Source organism: Loxodonta africana, chromosome 20, assembly GCF_030014295.1.
Source record: "Loxodonta africana isolate mLoxAfr1 chromosome 20, mLoxAfr1.hap2, whole genome shotgun sequence".
Lineage (NCBI taxonomy): Eukaryota > Metazoa > Chordata > Mammalia > Proboscidea > Elephantidae > Loxodonta > Loxodonta africana.
This window is the reverse complement of record NC_087361.1, coordinates 74,606,543-74,626,506: the sequence shown is the minus strand read 5'-3', so window position 1 is coordinate 74,626,506 and position 19,964 is coordinate 74,606,543. Positions and strand designations below refer to the sequence as shown.

Below are 19,964 nucleotides of genomic sequence, written 5' to 3'. Positions count from 1 at the left end.
TGCCAGGTTCTCTGTATCCTCACCACTGGTGGACCTAAGCTGTATTAAATTCTAATTTGATTTGAAGGGTCGACTTTCAGGATTGAATCTGTGTGGTTAAACCATTTAAAAAGTATTTTACACCCTCTAGAATAAAAGTATAACTTAGAAATACACCATAATGTTGAAATATAGAAAATATGATGCTTCTTTAGAACAGAGAATGTTTCCAAGCATTGAATTTATAATGCACATAGGATGTTCAAGTATATGGCTGTATAACTTTCATGAACTGCAGTTGAATTTTCTGGGAGTTGCATATAACCTCAAGATACAGAGTTGTTCTACCTGATGTATCTTCTAGGATACAATAATAGGGAAATGTTTTCGCAGGCCACTTAACAGTTCTCTGATTGTCTAGTCTAAACCATAGGCATTTACTGGTAAAACCATGTAAAGCTCTCTCTGTGTGTGTATATTCTTTGTACAGAAGTGTTACTTGGCAGAGGCCAATAGAACAAATTACATGATTCAGTCCTTTGTTTCATGATGGTGGGTGCTCAGCTCAGTCCATTTTGGATTGTAGGCTGAAAACAAGCTAGTCCTAGAGAAGATATGGGAGGTTTGGGACTGAGTCCAGCCCAATTTACGGATTTCCAATAGGCATACTTTTTGTTTCTAGATGGCCAAAGAAAAGAGTGTAAAGATCTGGAACAGTGCTTACCAAATATGAGAAAGGTACCTTAAGGCCAGAAAATGCTACTGTTTGATTTCTTTTTTCTCCCTTTCTTCCTCAACCTCTCCCCCCCACCCCACCCCTTTTAAACTGGTTGATTTTAAAGTAACCCCTACCAGCAAAGCGAGGAAATTTTCTAAGAATTATTTAAAAACCAGTAATCCATCAAAGAATCTGTGTATTACATGTGAGTATTTTTTCTCTGAATATAGGTACTCTGTGAATTAAGAATATTCCATTAAGCACAAATATCCAGCCTGTGCTGAATAATAGGAAAAAACTTCTCTGAAAACCTTTAAAAAGAAAACATGTTCAAAAGTCTTGTCCCTAGGTAGCCAGTGAGAGAGAAATAGGCATAAGTATCTCCTTCTTCATTAATACATATGCTTTTCTCAGGGATATTATTTAAAAGAAATCTAACTTTATCAGCAAATGTTAAATGTTCTCTTTCAATAAATTTTCATTTTTCTTTTGTTTTTATAAAAGGATGTTATCTTATAATTACATTTTTATTATAAAGCATAGAGATGACTGATTTATATGGCGTTAAAAGAAAAATTAGTTTTGGTTACTTTTTTTTTAAAGGAGGTCTTTTTAAATATGAGTAACATATGTAGTCATAAAGCTTGCCAATAAAATATTTGAGTAAATACTTTCACTAAATCTTCACCATTATTTTCCTTGGCTTCAGGAGAGCTTATATCTAATAAGAGCTAGTGTTTAGTGATTGCTTGCTATGTATATAGCGCTTTATGTCCGTCATCTTATTTAATCCACCAGTGATCCTATGAAGTAGGTACTATTATGCCCATTTTATAGATGAGAAAAACTGAGAAATGAGAGTTTAACTTGCCCAAGATTACAGAGCTAATACGTGGCAGAACGAGGATCTGAACCTAGGCAGTCTGATTAAAAAGTTTGTTGTCTTAATGACTATATTTTACAGCCTGTCTCATTTTTAGAGGACTGTCATAAATTTGTATCCAGCCACACCTAGCAGTCTTAAGAAAACAAAGGTTTTGTCTGTTTTTCTGAGAAAGAGCAAAAATCCTTACACTTACTCTTGTATTGGTTAATGTAAACCTGAATGGGGAGTTTTTCCCACTTTCAAAGTTATGCTTCATTTACATTATTTCAACATTAGAATGATAAACCAGAGTATCTTGGTGGTATTATCCCAGTTTCTAAAAGTGATGTTTGTTATTATTGCCAAATTTCCTTTAAGGATAGCATCATATTCTGCCCCCCAACTTTGATAAATCTAGTAATTCTTTCTGTTCCCATAGTACTCTTGCTCTTTCTGTAAATACTTTGAGTCTTCTATATATAAACTTTCCATCTAAATTAAGTCTAACAATAAATAGATTTTGTCCTCAAAAGAGCAGAATTGATGATTTGGATACAAAGGGTTCAAAAATCTCTTTTGTGAGACTTTTATATATAAGTATTTAAGCTAAATGACATTACACATAAATTAGCAATATAATATATTAATTATGTTGCTTTGAAACTAGAATGTTGTTGCTGTTTGTTTAACTTTGGTAAAGTAATGTCCAGTGTTACTTAGAAAAGAAGGACGTTGGTGAGTAGTTCTCATTTTTCTTTATATTTTATTATCTCTGTCTGAAATTTTTCTTATACATTGTTCAGTACTTATTTATTTGCATCTCTTCTTTATATCGTAGGCTCGTTATAGGAAAGAGCAAACATTGCTCAAGCAACTCCCTTGCATTCCATTGGTGGAAAATTTGTTGAAGGATGGTACAGATGGCTGTGCTTTAGCTGCCCTTATTCATTTTTACTGTCCTGATGTTGTCAGACTAGAGGGTAAGTGTTTTGAAGTAGTAATGAACTGTAGGTGGATACTTAGAACAATATTTAATAAGTAATGAAGGCCTTTTTAAAAAGAATATTTATATATAATTTTTAAAGAAAATAGGTGGGAAAAGCAGGCTTGGTTTCTATGTCTTCCTATGTAGTAACCATTTTATTTATAAAGTGGTTAAGAGTTCAGCTGCTAACCAAAAAAGATCAGCAGTTCAAATCCACCAGCCACTCCTTGGAAACCCTATGGGGCAGCTCTACTCTGCTCTGCAGGGTCGCTATGAGTCAGAAACGACTCGATGGCAACAGGTTTTTTTGGTATGTGTGTTAAACAGATTGTATACACTTGTGTATTTGTACTAAGTCACTAATTACGAAGTGGATATGAAATACTATCAAATTAACCCAAAGTAATCACCTTGCTTTTTTCCTATTTGAAGATATTTGTTTGAAAGAAACTATGTCTTTGGCTGATAGCCTGTATAATCTGCAGCTAATTCAAGAATTTTGCCAAGAGTACCTGAACCAGTGTTGCCATTTCACCCTTGAAGATATGCTCTATGCAGCTTCATCCATAAAGGTAAATTAGATTACTCCGTTTCCTTTTGCTTTTTTTTTTAAAGTTTGTGGGAAAGGAATATGATTAGATATATAAATGGTCTAGCCACCTTAGGTTTACAAATTAACTATAATATCAGTCAAAAGAGTTTTTGAAAATATAGTTTTTTGTTTGATTTTTTCTGCTTATTTTGTGTTTTTAAATACACTACTAGCTACAGATTTCTTTTACAGTACAAAACCAAAATGAAAGTCATAGTACAAAATTGATCCACTGTCCTAACGTTGATAAGGTAGAGGGCGAGCCAGTTAATGTTTCTGGACTGTAGATGCTAACAAAAAAGGCTGCTCCTTTATAGGTAATAAAGGCCTCTTTTCCCTGGAGAATTTAAATGTTTTAATTAAGTAGAGAATTAACTTTATTGAAAAGTAAAGTCGTATACTCTTTAATTACTATTATGCGTAAATATGTATTACATAAAGTTATATAAAATAACCTGGTGTCCTTGAATATTTTTATGTGTATTCTAAGTCACTGAGCATGAAACAGAAACATAGTTTGCTTTTCCCACTAGGCCTTATATAATTGTTCTTGTCACTTTTATTATCCTTTGACTATTGGCCATATTTTGCTTTCAGATTTTGTTAAAAGAATAATTAAAATTTCACATGGGTGGTATCATTTCCTTAACTGTATTTCATTTACATTGATGTTAAATGTTAAAGAGAATAATCACAAATAGATTTTGAAAATTAGATTGTGTTATTAATACTATATTTTAACACTTTAAGGATTATTTCTTATCCTTCAGAGGTTATTTTAGTGATGTTAATATTATATTTTATGTGAGGCATTAATATAAAATGAATTCAGTCATCAGAAATGTTTTATAATGCATCATATACGAGTTGTGTAAGATCTTAAACTGCCATATAACTGTAGAATAATTATGGCTATTAAAAACGTTGGGAGCTTTTTTTTTTAATTCCCAAACTAAAAAAGAGTACTTAAAATATTAAGTCATTTGTATGAAGCTCAAGATTTATTTTTTAAAACACTTGAGGAGAGCCACCTGCATACGTAAGCACAGGCAGCGCCACGGGTACAGCTTGTGTTGTGGTAAACCATTGGAAAATGAATGGTGAAGATCAACTGGGCTCATCTGCTTCTGGAGGGTTTTAGGGTGTGTTTGCGGCTGCGCAGAATCGCCACAGAGCGTTACATGTGCATCATTAGACAGAGTCCTAATTAAGACATTGTCTGAAGGAACCACACGATAAAGGTATGAAAAAGTTATTAAGATAAGAAGAAAGGCAGCATTAAACAAGATTACCAGCAAAATGTGAAATGGCTAGAATTGGAGATAATTATAACTTCTAGAACATTTTAGAACCAATACTAATGTTTGACGGATATTTAGTAAAAGCCTATTATGTGCTAGGCACTGTGCTTTAGCTGGGGGATTTATTCATTTATTCTTTCATCCACAGATATTTATTGAATATCTCTATGTGCCAAACACTGTTCTCGTTCTAGGGACACCGCAGTGAATAAAACAGACCAAAAACCAAACAGACAAAAAACCCTGTGCTAACAGTACTTACATTCCCAAAAGATCTCGACAGTTAGCAGGGGACACCTATCTATAAGCAAATAATGACGGTACGATGCTGTAATAGACATGTGAACCCAGTATATGTGAGAGCATAAAAGAGGCACCAGTCACTTTCGGCATTCAGTAGGACTGGAATATGGCAGGAAGGAACCCTTCGGGCCCCAGAACTTGAGATAACCCCAACAAAACCTAGAATGGAAAAGAGTGAAGGAAATATTAAAAGTGGGAAGGATTGCCTTTTAAAAAGGTCTGGTCCTTTACTTTAGAATACCATACACTGCCTGTAAGCTTTAAGCATTGCTTGCTGCCATTCTTTAAAGACATATTTATTGAGAACCTAGCAGTGTTCTAGGTGATTGAGGTAAATCAGCGAACAAAGCAGACAGATACCTGTCCTCTTGGGACTTACTTTCTAGTGGGGAAGACAAACACGTGTGTCTCAAGCATATTTACTTCTGAGCTGCAGGTTAGAATTTTATGCTTCCAGTGGCTCACAACTACAACAGTCCTTTATGTCTCTTACATACTTGCCTAAAGTTTACCATCTCTGTTTCAAGGTTTTAGGAATAAATGAACTTCTAATGGATTTTTTTTTTCCCCTAAATCGGCTGAGAGGAACACTTTATATTAGTCCTGATCTTATCTCCAATGCCAGCGTTCATGGAAACTGCTATGGTCCCCTTTCACACTAATGCTAGTGCCTTGTGATTGTTCTAATTTCTGTTCTTATGTAACTATCACTTTTTCCTTTGCCTGCCTCTGGATTTCCAGAGGGCGGAAGGTAGAGTCAATGGTAAAGGCATTTCTAATGTAATTTACTACTTTCATTGATGGAAAATAGGATCTACCTCCCACCAAACCATTTGGAAATATTTTCCCATGAACAGTACAGAAAGATTTCTCTTTTCACTGGTAAAAGTTCCTTCTGTTTTCGCTTTTATCAAAATTGAAGTTAGGAAATATTTCCATATATATCTTGCTAATGACTTTTCTGGCACATGCCTGTTAAAAAATTTAAATACTAATAGGGTAGCTATAAGTCAGAATCGACTCAAGGGCAGAGTTTATTTTTTTGTTTTTTGGTGTTTTTTTTTTTTTTCGGTGTTCTATCATCTCAGAGAACATAATCATCTCACTGAATACAATGAGACATAAGATCAATCACATGTCTAGCTCCCAGGAAATAATATATAGCCCCTGATGTTTAGATTGCTCCTTGGAAACTCTATGGGGCAGTTCTACTCTGTCCTATAGGGTCGCTATGAGTCAGAATCGACTCAGTGGCAGTGGGTTTGGTTTTTAATGTTTAGGTCAGTTTAGTTTAGGCATGATCCAGATATAAAGAAATTTTCTTTGGTTATTTTCTGTAGTTTTTGCTAAATTATTAGAACCACAGCTTTGACTTCAAGTGACTATCCTAAGACACCAAGTCTTCAAGACATTACCAGGTACCTTGTTGTCACTTTGTCAGCTTGTTAACTTTAATAACAACTGTCTGTGTAGGCAATGAGCATTGTCTTCCCTTCTTCGTGGAAATATAAACTGGCAAGGTCTTTTTAGAGGGCAGTTTGACATTAATTACGTTTAAAGTGTCCGGAAAACATGGGTAAGGATTGTTCATGATGATGAAATGATGGAAACAATTTATCTTAACCCACTGCCGTCGAGTCGATTCCAACTCATACCGACCCTATAGGACAGAGTAGAACTGCCCCATAGAGTTTCCAAGGGGCGCCTGGCGGATTCAAATTGACGACCTCTTGGTTAGCACCCATAGCACTTAACCGCTACGCCACCAGGGTTTCCTAATTTATCTTAATGGGGCATAGTTAAAATGTTTCGTAATTCAGTCCAGCTATTTAAAGGAAGGAGGTAGAGAGATTTTTATAGACACAGAAAGCTCTCCAAGACATTATTAAATCAAGAAAGCAGGTAGCAAACATTATGTATAGCATGATGCAATTTATATACTTTTTATTAAAAATCTCTTTTCTATGTATACGAAAAGTTGTACGTGTACATAGAAGCACAGAAAAAGGGTCTATGGGAAGATACACAAAACTGTTAAAAGTGGCTTTTCTGAGTTGGGTATTAGGATTTAAGGGAAAAGGTTAAAGCATCCTTTAATTTTTATAGTCTGTGTTCTTTTATATTGTCTACATTTTTTACAGTGTATAGCTGGATGATCATATTAACTAAAAGAAGGAAGGAAGAAACTTTTAGATAAAATTAATTTGGTATCATTCCTGGAATACGGTGACAGGCTTATTTTTATTTTAATCATCATATTCAGAAAGAAAGAATCTTCATGAGCTATAGTTACACTGAGAAAATAATTTTTTACTTTACCCCCATCTTGTGACGAAATACAGTGCAATTATGTCATTAGGATGATTATCTTACCAAGATCTTTAAAATATTTATTCATTTCCTGTAAGTGGACAATTGTGGAGCACTTAAACAGTATGTTTATCCAAAAGCTACAGGCAGCTTTCATTTAACTGTACTAATAGAGTGCAACCCAGCACCAATACTTCAAAAATAATTTTATACTTTGGCTTTAGAAAGTATACTACGAAGGGAAGTATAAAGAAAAATATAAATCACTAGTAGTCTACCCAGAGGTATTGCCTATGAATGCTTTGATATTTTACCTACTGGCCTTTTTTGTTACGCATATATCCATTCAGTCAGTAAATATTTATTGAGCATCTACTGTGTGCCAGGCACTGTTTTGAACACCGAAGATAAAATCATGAGCATAAATTCTGCCCTTACTGACCTTATAGTCTGGGGAGTAAGACAGGTAACCAGGGAGAATGTGGTGTTAGATGAAGCTAGAGAGAGAAAAAGAGACCCAATCAAGTAGCCTCTTATAAAAACCAACCAAACCCAGTGCTGTCGAGTCGCTTCCTACTCATAGTGACCATACAGTAAAAACGAAAAAAAAAAAAAAAAACCCATTGCTGTTGAGTCGTTTCTGACACAGTGACCCTATAGTAAGTTTCCCCTTTATCCTAAGAGCAATGGAAAGGAGGATGTGTTACATTTTGAAAAGTTTGTTCTTAATAAGCCAGAGAAACAGTATTCCAAAGAGATGAAAAGAGTTTCAATCAGAGTAGTTATGATGAGGATGGAGAAGAGTCGGTGAATTCCAGAGAGATTTAGGATGCAAAGTCTGTAGGCTTTGTTGATGAATTTGTTATGAGAAGAGAAATTGGAGGTATCAAAGATGATTCACAAGTTTCTGGTGTGCACACGAGGATAATGGTGCCATTCTGTGAGATAGGACCGGAGTAAAACCAGATTTGGAGAGAAAATCACTGGCTCAGTTTTAGATATAATGCCTTTGAGGTACTCTTGAGATATCCCGGAGAAAATGCTCTGTAGGCCACTGCAGATATACGTACAGTCAGTGAGTCAGGAGTCATTTGGTAGCAGAGGGACATGGATGGCAGTGTTTCAGAGGGAAGCGGTCACAAGCATTGCATGCTACTGAGAGGTCAAGTAAGGCAAAGACTGAAAAATCTCAGTTTGATATAGCGACATATATGTCATTGGTGACTTTAGCAAATGCTGTTTTGGAGGAATGATGCAGCCCTGTGCCAGACTGGAGTGGATCAGTGAGTAGGGAGGGATGAAACAGAGGTTGTTATTTTAGAGAAGTTTGCAAAGGGGTAAAGAGCTGGAGGTGGGGAGGATCCAGAGAATGACGAGTTATTGAATGAATGTTTTATTTTTAATGGGACAGATTTGAACATGTTTAAAAGTCAAGTAGGAAGGATTCAGCTGGGAGGAGCAGGGTAATATATAGGAGAAAGAAATATAATTAAGAACATAAAGTTTCTGAGAAGGGAAATGGGAATGAAACCCATCACACAGCCTTAGGGATTATAAGCATTATCATTTCTTTAAAAAAAAAAAAAAAACATTTTAATGACTTCTTAAAGTAGTATTTGTAGTAGATGTTTGAATATATTGAATGTTTAAAAACAAATGCTGAAAGTAAAGTAGGAAGCCAACCAAATTCTGTCCTCTATAACACTCCAGACTCATACTCAACTACCTACGTGACACGTCCACTTAAATGTCTAATGAACACCTCAGAGCTGTAACTCATGATTCCTTATACCACCCCCTGGTAGCCTGATTCTCTCAATTTCTCCATCTGAGTCAGTGGCACTGTCAGTTGCTCAAGACAGAAACCTAGAAAAAGAAGTCACCCTTAATTCTGGAACTATCAGGCAAGAGATGAATATATGAAAGCTTAAGTATGACAGAAACTAAAGCCAAGAGAGTGGATGAACTCTCTAAGGGCGAATGTATGGAGCCTTGAGGATTATTCCTGATTAGCAGGTAGGAAGAACAAAGCAAGCCATTAGAAGGTACCATATTTCTAATGATAATTTTGAAAACTGAAATTTAATATGAAATATGACTTCACTCATCAAATATTAATAAATTTTTTAATAACAATTTTACTAGATATAAAAAACCCAGAATTTAAGACATGATATTATTTTAAGTAATTACAAAAGTAGGTTTTGTATGGTACTATATTTTTTTAAAACTTATCAAATGCCTAAAATTAAAATAATTCATGTTCACAGATTTTATTATGTATGCATTTTAAAATACAGGCATGAAGCAGAAATGTGCTTTTGAGGATCCTCTTAAAACTTTCTTGTAATTTTAAGTCATTTAAAAAATTTTTTGCATTTTCAAATATAAATAATAAAAAGTAAATGACATTGTTGACTTATTCTCACTAATAACTTTTTAAAATTAAGTGTACACATTAAATTGTATAAATAATATCTTTACATTTAAAAATAAAGAATCAGCCATAGTAATCTAGAGTCTTTGTGTTATTTATAGCCTGGGTTACTGTTGCATTTAACACTATATCAAGCACATAAATATAATAATTTCTAACTGTACACCTAATTATGTTTTGGAGAAATTTCTAGGGACCTGGGTAAAGCTTAATAATTTTTTTTAAGTAACAATTCTTCAGAGTGTCAAAGGCTTTTGAAGAGCTTTTTAAATTGTTGGTATTTACTTTGGAAGAAAAGCTTCTTATTTATTATCTCAAAGTACTACCAGTTAGAGGTGTTAATACCTGCCAGATAAATTATATCACCATTCTGGAACTATACAACAAATCAACAAAGAGATTGTTATAATAGTTGCTATAATATTTAATAATTTATAATAATTATTTTACCTACAAGCTCTAATGTTCTACCCCAGGTTTAATAGTCTATAGTTGATATACTATAGTTGATATAAATGAATGACGTTTAAACCTACGTTTTATATGTAACCAAAAAAAAAAAAACCCACTGCCGTCGAGTTGATTCCATCTCGTAGCGCCCCATAGGCCAGAGTAGAACTGCCCCATAGAGTTTCCAAGGAGCGCCTGGCGGATCCGAACTGCCAACCTTTTGGTTAGCAGCCGTAGCGCTTCACCACCACGCCACCGGGGTTTCCTTTATATGTAAAAAAGAATAAAATTCTATTTATCATTAATTTTTGGTCAAGTTTTACCTAATTTAGGTTTTCTTTTAATTTTCTTCACTTTCCTGTGTAGAGTAATTATTTGGTGTTCATGGCAGAGCTCTTCTGGTGGTTCCAAGTTGTGAGGCCATCGTTTGTACAGCCTCGCGTCGTTCGTCCACAAGGAGGTAATCAATCAAAACAAATGTTTAATATTGTGTTTCAGTGAAGGTTTACACAGCAGTTTAGGTTGCTATGCAACAGTTTCTGCACAAGTTGTTTGGTGATATTGGTTATGTTCTCACAATGTGTGAACATTCTTGCTGTTTCTTTTCTGGTTGTTCTATTTCCATTAATCTAGTTTCCCTGTACCATTACATTCTCATCTTTGTTTTAAAGTAATTGTTGACCATTTGGTCTCTTATAGGTGATTTGATAATAATCTTTTTCATTTTAAGTGTTCCTATAAACAAAATCGAATAACTTCACCTGGTTATTTTAGAGGAAAGACTATCATTGATTCCGATTTCAAGTATTCCTTGATTCTGAATATTTTAATATTTAAAACCACTAAATTCTCTGTGAGAGACAGATGATTATGATGGTTAGGAAAGAAAAAAGAAAACGGAGACAGTGGCTCTGAATTGAAGCTTTATGATGTGGGACTTGTAGCTTTGACTATTTGTGATGTGGAGTTTTTAGCTTTTTTACCCACTTTTTTGTCTTTGGATCTTTCACCTTTATCCGTAACTTTTATTCCCTATCAGATTCTGAGTTTTTAACATAATCCCCTCAAATCATGGCTTGGTTTTTAACCTATAAGTTGAATTTGCCATTAAACCATAAAATGTTTTATTTATATATATATACATACATGCATATATACACATATGTGTGTGTGTGTGTATAATATATAAAGTGAGAATAAAAGTAATTAGAAATAAAATCCATTGAGGTCAAGTTGACCCCGACTCATGGCAACCTCATGTCTTAAACAGTAGAATTGCTCTATAGGGTTTTCTTTGCTGGGATCTTTACAGAAGTAGATTCCCAGACCTTTCGTCTGTGGAAAAATAAAGGGGCCACTATAAAAAATCTCTAGATATAAAGAACAAATAATCTTCCTGAATTTTCTCTAAAGCAGTGTTTGTATAGCAAAACAAATTTTCCATTGGGCTTCCATTGTAAAACTAGATGCTTATTTTTACGGGAAAAAAAAAATGACCCTGAATTGTAAGGTTCAGCCCCACTAAAGAACTTTCTTCCAGCATCACTATGGGACCAGTTCTTTCTGCCATCAGTGGCTGTCCCAGCCAACACAAAACATACTGCTGTGCATCCCAACTACTTTAGCTGCTCTCTTTAGCTCCAAATTTTGATGTTCTAACCACTGCCCTCACTCCCCACTCTATCCAAAAAAGTAAAGCGTTCAACACATACTTTTGTGGTTATGAGGCGGGGAGGGAGGGAGGGTGGGAGAGGGTTATTTACTGATTAGTTAGTAGATAAGAACTACCTTAGGTGAAGGGAAGGACAATACTCAATACACGGAAGGTCAGTTCAGCTGGACTGGACCAAAAGCAAAGAAGTTTCCGGGATAAACTGAATGCTTCAAAGGTCAGCGGAGCAAGGGCAGGGGTTTGGGGACTATGGCTTAAGGGGACTTCTAAGTCAATTAGCAAAATAAATTCTATTATGAAAACATTCTGCATCCCACTTTGAAGTGTGGCGTCTGGGGTCTTAAATGCTAACAAGCGGCCATCTAAGATGCATCAATTGGTCTCAACCCACCTGGATCAAAGGAAAATGAAGAATACCAAGGTCACACGATAACTATGAGCCCAAGAGACAGAAAGGGGCACATGAACCAGAGACTTACCTCATCCTGAGACCAAAAGAACTAGATGGTGCCCAGCCACAATTGATGACTGCCCTGACAGGGAGCACAACAGAGAACCCCTGAGGAAGCAGGAGATCAGTGGGATGCAGACCCCAAATTCTCATAAAAAGACCAGACTTAATGGTCTGACTGAGACTAGAGGAATCCTGGTGGTCATGGTCCCCAAACCTTCTGTTGGCCCAGGACAGGAGCCATTCCCAAAGACAACTCATCAGACATGGAAGGGACTGGACAATGGGTTGGAGAGAGAAGCTGACGAAGAGTGAGCTACTTAGGTGGACACTTGAGACTGTGTTGGCATCTCCTGTCTGGAGGGGAGATAGGAGGGTAGAGAGGGTTAGAAACTGGCAAAATTGTCACGAAAGGAGAGACTGGAAGGAGGGAGCTGGCTGACTCATTAGAGGGAGAGTAAGTGGCAGTATGGAGTAAGGTGTATATAAGCTTGTATGTGACAGACTGACTTGATTTGTAAATGTTCGCTTAAAGCTCAATAAAAATTATTTAAAAAAAAAAAAAGCGTTCAAGAGGGAGGAAAAAAATCTGTAACCAAGGGGGAGGCGACATATTCTCGTGAATAAAAGGAGCTTACTTCAGGCAGCCTATTGCATCTCAGGCAAAATTCTGTGAAATATGTGCTAATGAGTATGTAATCTGTTCTGTTATTTCTAAGCTGCTTATGGCAGATTCCAACTATTGAGCCATTCTATAACAAGAATACCTACAAAGAAGTTGTAATCCTTCTCTAAGGCAATTAAGGAAAGTCAGATGTCAAAGATAATCGTATGTAATTGAAGTTCTATGAAAGCTTTAGCAAAGTGAAACAATCAGATTTTTGTTTTAAATCTATTTTATACCTTTTTTTCCCCAATTACTATATTTTTATGCAAATAATGTGCACCTTCTAAAAAATATGGTGGCCTTACAGGGGTTTAGCAAGGGTAACGAGGGCCCAGGAGCAATCTCTTAAGTTGTGCCTTCCCCAATGCGCTTTGAGCGCCCAGGGTTAGTCTCTAAATTGCACCTCCCTCCACCCAAATTTCGGGATGAATAGATACTAGATAAAGATAGCAGGGACAAAAAGGAGAAGCTGAGCACGCCCACTGCCCAGGCACGATTTCCCGCTGCACCCCATCCTGGGTGGTGGGCAGGCTGATGGAGTGCCTGAGCATTGGCAGCAGCCCGAGTGGCAGTTCCAGGCTGGTGAATCATCCCAGCAGACACTGAGAAGCCACAGCAGCAGAGGGCAGTATCAAAACATGGCTGAAACGGGCACAGGCTTTCTGGAGCAGCTCAGGTCCTTCATAGTTCGGTCTTGGACTTACCGCCTGTCCATTTTGTATCGGCCCTTCTGACCGTGTCACCTGGTTTGATCTGTACCCCCTAGTGACGCCACTGGTGCCCCTTTGGACTTGCACGGTGGGGCAGGTGCCTCCCCTGTACCCTCGCAACAGTCGCTACACCTCTGTAGCCTTAATAGAACAGTTTTTTCTTTTTAAGCCAGAATACTTCAGGAAGAGTTTAAAGAAAATTTGACCTGTTGAAAGTATTTAAGATGATAACTTCTAATATGCTATGATTTTTCTATAAGTAGTGCAAGATTTTGTGATTAAATTTTAAACATTTATTTATGGTCCAGAATTCTTGAAATAATGTTGGAAACACGCTAAACATGTAATTTTGAGATTTCGTCTTTTATCCTAGCTGAACCTGCAAGAGATACGCCTTCAGTTCCTGTCTTGAATGCTGCCAAAAGGAATGTCCTGGATAGTTCATGTAGTTCTGACTTCAGTTCAAGGTAGATTCCAGAATGACTTCATTTTCACTATTTCCATTCTGTTCACTAATGAAATCAAAATAAATTTTTTTTATTACATTAAATAAGGGTGTTTTATTTCATTTGGAATTTCAACTAAATTGATTTTAATTAGATTACCCTCTTAATGCCTGTTATAACTTAAATGTAATTGAAAATTATACTGAAATGAATATTTCATAAACAGGCTTTTATGAACCGTAGTAAAATTGGGAGAATATATCCTACGGTCCAAATAAAACCAAAAAAACACTAAACCCATTGCCGTCGAGTCGATTCCAACTCATAGTGACCCTATAGGACAGAATAAATTTCTTTGTCTGACTACAGTGCTGGGTGTGGGCAGACTTAAAACTTAGAAAAATAAAGAGAAGATAGCTTGATTCAGGCCAAATGTCATTATAATTTGATAGACCATCCAGTCCCCTACATTAATTGGAATAGGGTGGAATTAACAAAGAAATAACAGGAAAGCCTTGTATCTTTAGAGGCACCGAAGTCTTCAGAGTGAAGCTGGCTGTATTACTCTTGTTGTAACATGAGAGATGTGCAGACACGGGTCTGTGAGCAGGGAGGCTACCAGGCTTTATTACACCTGTTTTTTAGAGACACAGATTAGACCAAAATATTTTAAATTGATGTGTCTCATTTAACTTCTTTATATCTGTTTTTCTATTTGTAAAATGAAGATAATACATTGTATCTTAAAAAGACATTTTGATATATGTGAAAATACTTTAAGCTCTTCAGCTAAAAGGCATAATATATATAAAAATGCATATTATGATCACAGCCATTCTTTGGTTTCAACAATATGTAATGTTTACTTAATTTTTTTTGTTGTTTAGAGTGGAAGGTTGGAGGTGATAATATTATTTATAACTTCAGCCATTTTGTATAAAATTTATATTTAAGGGATAAAATATAAATTTTTCATTCATTTTACATTGCAGTGAGGAGGGAGCTACATTGACACAGTCTCTTCATTTGCCTTCTAGACATTTCCGTTCCCAAGCTCATTCTTCAGCCTCAGGTAGTGTATTTTAAGAAGTCTAGGAAAGTGCTTTTTAAATAGTTAACTGGGAAATGATAAACAAAAATATCCCATCTTTTTTCTCAAAAGTAGGTGTTACATACACGCTAAAAAGTTGATTGTTTCTCTGTGCTTGCTTTTCTTAATAAGATAATGTATAATTCCCCAAATGTACTTACTTACATTTTAGTACTATCAACAAATTCTCAAGTATGTGACATGTTAAATTGCTGTAAGTTAAAAATTTTTACAAAATTCCAATGACTTTTTCTTTTTTGTATGTGAAGGAGGAATTAGAAGGTCTTCCTCTATGTCTTATGTTGATGGCTTCATAGGGACATGGCCCAAAGAGAAAAGGTAAGCAAAGGGAGTTGTTTTTGGCATGTTCACTTTATCAAGAAGTGCTGACTTTAGTGCTTCTCAGCCTGCCATGCCTGTCTTTTTTAATGTTGTTAACCAAATTGTCTATTCTAGACTTTTATTTAGTACCTAAATTTGAAACAGGCTGCATAGACACATGATATTTGAGAAGTCCAGTGGGCTAAATTTTAAAAGTTGCCAGATAGCCTTAACTTTCCTTAAGGACAATATGATGATGAGAAATGGGGGAAATAATCATTGTTGTTCAGTGATATCATAACAAATCATTTCTTCTCTAAGATGATTTAAGGATTTTCTCTTTATTTTTCCCAGATCATCAGTGCACGGAGTTTCATTTGATATTTCTTTTGATAAAGAAAATAGTGTACAGAAATCGACTCCAAACAGAGGAATTACTCGTTCTGTTAGTAATGAAGGACTTAATCTGAACAACAATCGTGTATCTAAACACACTAGGAAAAATTTGTCCTTCAAACCAGTAAATGGAGAAGAGGAAGCTGAAAGCATTGAAGAAGAACTTAATATAGACCGTCACACTGACCTCAGATCTTACGTGCCCCTTAATACAAATGAGCTACATTCGAATGAGAGTATTCATTATAAGTTTCCAAATGGAGCTTTACAAAATAGAGTACTTCTAGATGAGTTTGGCAATCAGATCGAAACACCAAGCATTGAAGAAGCATTACAAATAATTCATGATACTGAAAAATCTCCCTGCACACCTCAGCCGGATCAAATTGCTAATGGCTTCTTTCTTCATAGCCAGGAAATGAGTATCCTAAATTCAGATATCAAGCTAACTCAATCTAGCCCTGATAACATATCTGATACAAAAGGTGCCTTGAGTCCTATAACTGACAATACTGAAGTAGACACTGGAATTCACGTTCCTTCAGAAGATATTCCTGAAACTATGGATGAGGATTCTTCTTTGAGAGATTATACTGTAAGCTTGGACTCTGACATGGATGACGCATCCAGATTTCTGCAGGATTATGATATGAGAAGCAGCAACCCCAGAGAAGCTTTGAGTCCTTGTCCAAGTACAATAAGTACCAAGTCTCAGCCAGGCAGCAGTGCTTCTTCTAGTTCTGGAGTTAAAATGACCAGCTTTGCTGAACAGAAATTCAGGAAACTGAATCACACTGATGGAAAAAGTAGTGGTAGCAGTTCTCAAAAAACTACACCAGAGGGTTCTGAACTTAATATTCCCCATGTGGTTGCTTGGGCACAAATTCCAGAAGAAACAGGCATTCCACAAGGAAGGGACACTACCCAGCTGTTGGCTTCTGAAATGGTGCATCTTAGAATGAAACTAGAAGAAAAAAGGCGTGCTATAGAAGCCCAGAAGAAGAAAATGGAAGCTGCTTTTACTAAACAGAGGCAGAAAATGGGAAGGACAGCGTTCCTTACTGTAGTGAAAAAGAAAGGGGATGGGATTTGCCCTCTGCGTGAGGAAGCAGCTGGTGCAGAAGATGAGAAGGTATATACTGATCAAGCAAAAGAAAAGGAGCCTCAAAAAGCTAATGGACAAAGGAGTAAGTCTCTGGCAGATATCAAAGAAAGCATGGAGAATCCTCAAGCCAAATGGCCGAAGTCTCCAACCACACCTGTTGATCCTGAGAAACAGTGGAACCTGGCAAGCCCCTCAGAAGAAACTTTAAATGAGGGAGAAATTTTAGAATATACAAGATCCATTGAAAAGTTAAATTCTTCTCTGCATTTTCTACAACAAGAAATGCAACGCTTGTCACTTCAGCAGGAAATGTTGATGCAGATGAGAGAGCAGCAGTCTTGGGTGATTTCACCTCCACAGCCCTCTCCACAGAAACAGATCAGAGATTTTAAACCTTCCAGGCAGGCAGGCCTGTCATCGTCCATTGTACCGTTCTCCTCAGACTCCCCTCGTCCTCCTCATCCATCTCCACAGTCTTCTAACAGGAAAAGCACATCTTTTTCTGTTAAGAATCAAAGGACTCCGAGGCCAAATGAGTTAAAAATAACACCTCTGAACCGAACCTTGACACCCCCTCGGTCTGTTGATAGTCTTCCTCGGTTAAGGAGGTTTTCACCAAGTCAGGTTCCTATTCAGACTAGGTCATTTGTGTGTTTTGGAGATGATGGAGAACCTCAGCTGAAGGAATCCAAACCTAAAGAGGAAGTTAAAAAGGAGGAATTGGAATCCAAGGGGCCTTTGGAACAGCGTGCACATAATCCAGAAGGAAAGGAGATGAGACCCTTGGAGTCCACAGTGTCTGAAGTACTGTCACAGCCCATCACAGAGACTGTCTGTCTAACACCAAATGAGGACCAACTGAATCAACCCACAGAACCGCCTCCTAAACCCGTTTTCCCACCACCAGCTCCTAAAAATGTTAATCTAATTGAAGTTTCCCTCTCAGATTTGAAACCCCCTGAAAAGGCCGATGTGTCAGTTGAAAAATATGATGGAGAAAGTGATAAAGAACAATTTGACGATGACCAGAAAGTATGCTGTGGATTCTTTTTTAAGGTAATACTAATCCGCATAGTTTTGGGTATCTTCATCAGATGGGTGTTTTTTGTTTGTTTCGTTGTTGTTGTTTGCGTGGACGTGCTTGCTTCTCTTAGTAGCAATCTATATTGTTGCAAGTCTGCCATTAATTATACATGAAATTTTGGTACCCCCGTTTGTGGACTGTCGTATCATTCAAGCACACTGTGATTCATAGAACAGCCTTCTGACGAAGATTCAAAGCTGTAATAAATCCTTTTATTGTCCAAGTCATTGTACATATTTAGATACACTCCCTGTTTTTAATCCCCTGCCTCTCTTTCTGGCTTTCACAAAAGCCTTTAAAAATTAAGGCTACTCAAATCTCTCCAGAGTGAGTCCACTGCTGATTTGTAAAAAGCTCCTAACTTAGCATTTTCATCAGTAAATATATTTTAGATTCTTTTTTTTTTTTTTAATCTTGAACATCTCACATGCTTTGTCTTTTAAAAATCTTTTTAAAACTGACCAGACAGGATCTAAAAAGGTGAAACATTTTTTAAAGCATATATAGTTTGAACCCTTGTCATCAGAATGATTCCTTTAAAAGCCCTGGACCAGGGTCTAGCATATGACCTTTAACTTTAGTATTGTTAGTAGATACATCATATTTTTACAATACTGTAGCCGGCTAACGCAAATAATGAACAGCATCACCTCTTGATGGCAAAGATCTTATAATTTTATCACAGATACTAGAAAACCTAATATTTTTAAACATCCTCCTAGATTTTTCATCCATATATTTTTCTGTTTTCCAAGTTACCTATAGAAAATGATATTTTTATAATCACAAATATATGTGTGTGTTAGTCATTCTTCTTTTTGTAATTAAAGAACTAAAGTAGATAATCTCTGGTTCTGTATAGCTACAAAATATGGAATGCAGATTGAAAAGACAACACAAAACAGCAGCAATTAATCATTTAAGATTTTAAATTGAAGCACTCAGCAGTCCTACTGGAAAAAGTAACCCAAGAATATTGAAATGATTACACTTGCTAGTTTTACTTCTGATGATTTAATGTTGGAAATTCGTGACTTATTTTAAAATTGACTTCAGGGTCATTGCCCTTCAGGGCCTTTTCAGTTTTAAAAATGTGGATGTAAGTCATGTTTTGTCTCTTAGTCATGTAAATCTACCATTTTTTAATACAATGCCCTTGTAGACACTAATAGATATTAAAGTTTAGTGTCTAATGTTAGAGGACCTTGCTCCTTGCAGAGAAAGGAAAACGGGGAGAAAAAAACTTGACAGCTTTAGTGTGAAACAGGCAGTGCACCTGTACCTGCATTTCCATCCTTGCCTTCACTGCCCCAGTACTCATCCCTTGGACTGTGGTTAGAGCTCTTCACTGCGTTCCCTGCCTCTGATCACTCCACTCTGTTCTTCATACTGCTACTAGAGGTAATTGTTCCAGGAGCACACCTCCAGTTGAATCTCTTCCTATCCAAAAATCTTACTGAATAAAGCTTAAACTCCTTAGCACAGCATCCACGGACTTCTACAGTCCAAGCCAAGCCTACTGTCCAGCCTCTCCCCCATAACTTCTATTTTGAGCTGTTTTTAAATAATAAATTCAAGCCTCACCTCTTTGCTGAAGCCATTCATAATTCCTTACGAAGAAGTTAAATACTTCCTCCTTTGTGTGTTTAGGAGTCTCTGGGTGATGCAAATGTTTAATGCATTCAGTTGCTGACCAAAAGGTTGTCTCTTTGAGTCTACCAAGAGGCATCTCATAAGGAAGTCCTGGAAATCTACTTCCAAAAACTCAGCCATTGAAAATGCTATGGAGCAGCATTCTACTGTGACACACTTGGGGTTGCCATGAGTCGGAGTGGACTGGAAGGCAACTGGTTTGTGTGTCTGCTGTATTCTCAATATACTGCAGTACCTATGACCCAGATTCTTCAACCATTTATGATTTGCTTTTTCTCTTACACTGTGAGACCCTAGAGATGCTGATTCTTTTTATCACTATATGTACCTGGCAAATTGGAAAGTATCTATAGTTTGTTAGGTATATGAATATTTCGCTTGATTGGCTGAGTGGTGTCTTTGACTTTCTCCATTCAGAGTTAGTCTCTC

At 36.5% G+C, this 19,964-nt stretch overlaps 1 protein-coding gene across 4 annotated transcripts in view; it reads left to right on the top strand.

The window, feature by feature from the left end:
* The window catches only part of CAMSAP2 (calmodulin regulated spectrin associated protein family member 2), a 151,854-nt gene that overhangs the window by 118,689 nt on the left and 13,201 nt on the right, over positions 1 to 19,964 (top strand). For 3 of the 4 annotated variants that reach the window (XM_010590197.3, XM_003410206.3, XM_064273426.1), the window contains 7 exons: positions 2,401 to 2,542; positions 2,980 to 3,119; positions 10,307 to 10,400; positions 13,814 to 13,907; positions 14,879 to 14,958; positions 15,246 to 15,315; positions 15,652 to 17,854. In XM_010590197.3, coding sequence (XP_010588499.2) covers positions 2,401 to 2,542; positions 2,980 to 3,119; positions 10,307 to 10,400; positions 13,814 to 13,907; positions 14,879 to 14,958; positions 15,246 to 15,315; positions 15,652 to 17,854 — 2,823 coding nt within the window. Of the gene's footprint in view, positions 1 to 661; positions 718 to 2,400; positions 2,543 to 2,979; positions 3,120 to 10,306; positions 10,401 to 13,813; positions 13,908 to 14,878; positions 14,959 to 15,245; positions 15,316 to 15,651; positions 17,855 to 19,964 lie in introns of all 4 variants that reach the window. The other variant, XM_064273427.1, reaches the window with a different exon arrangement.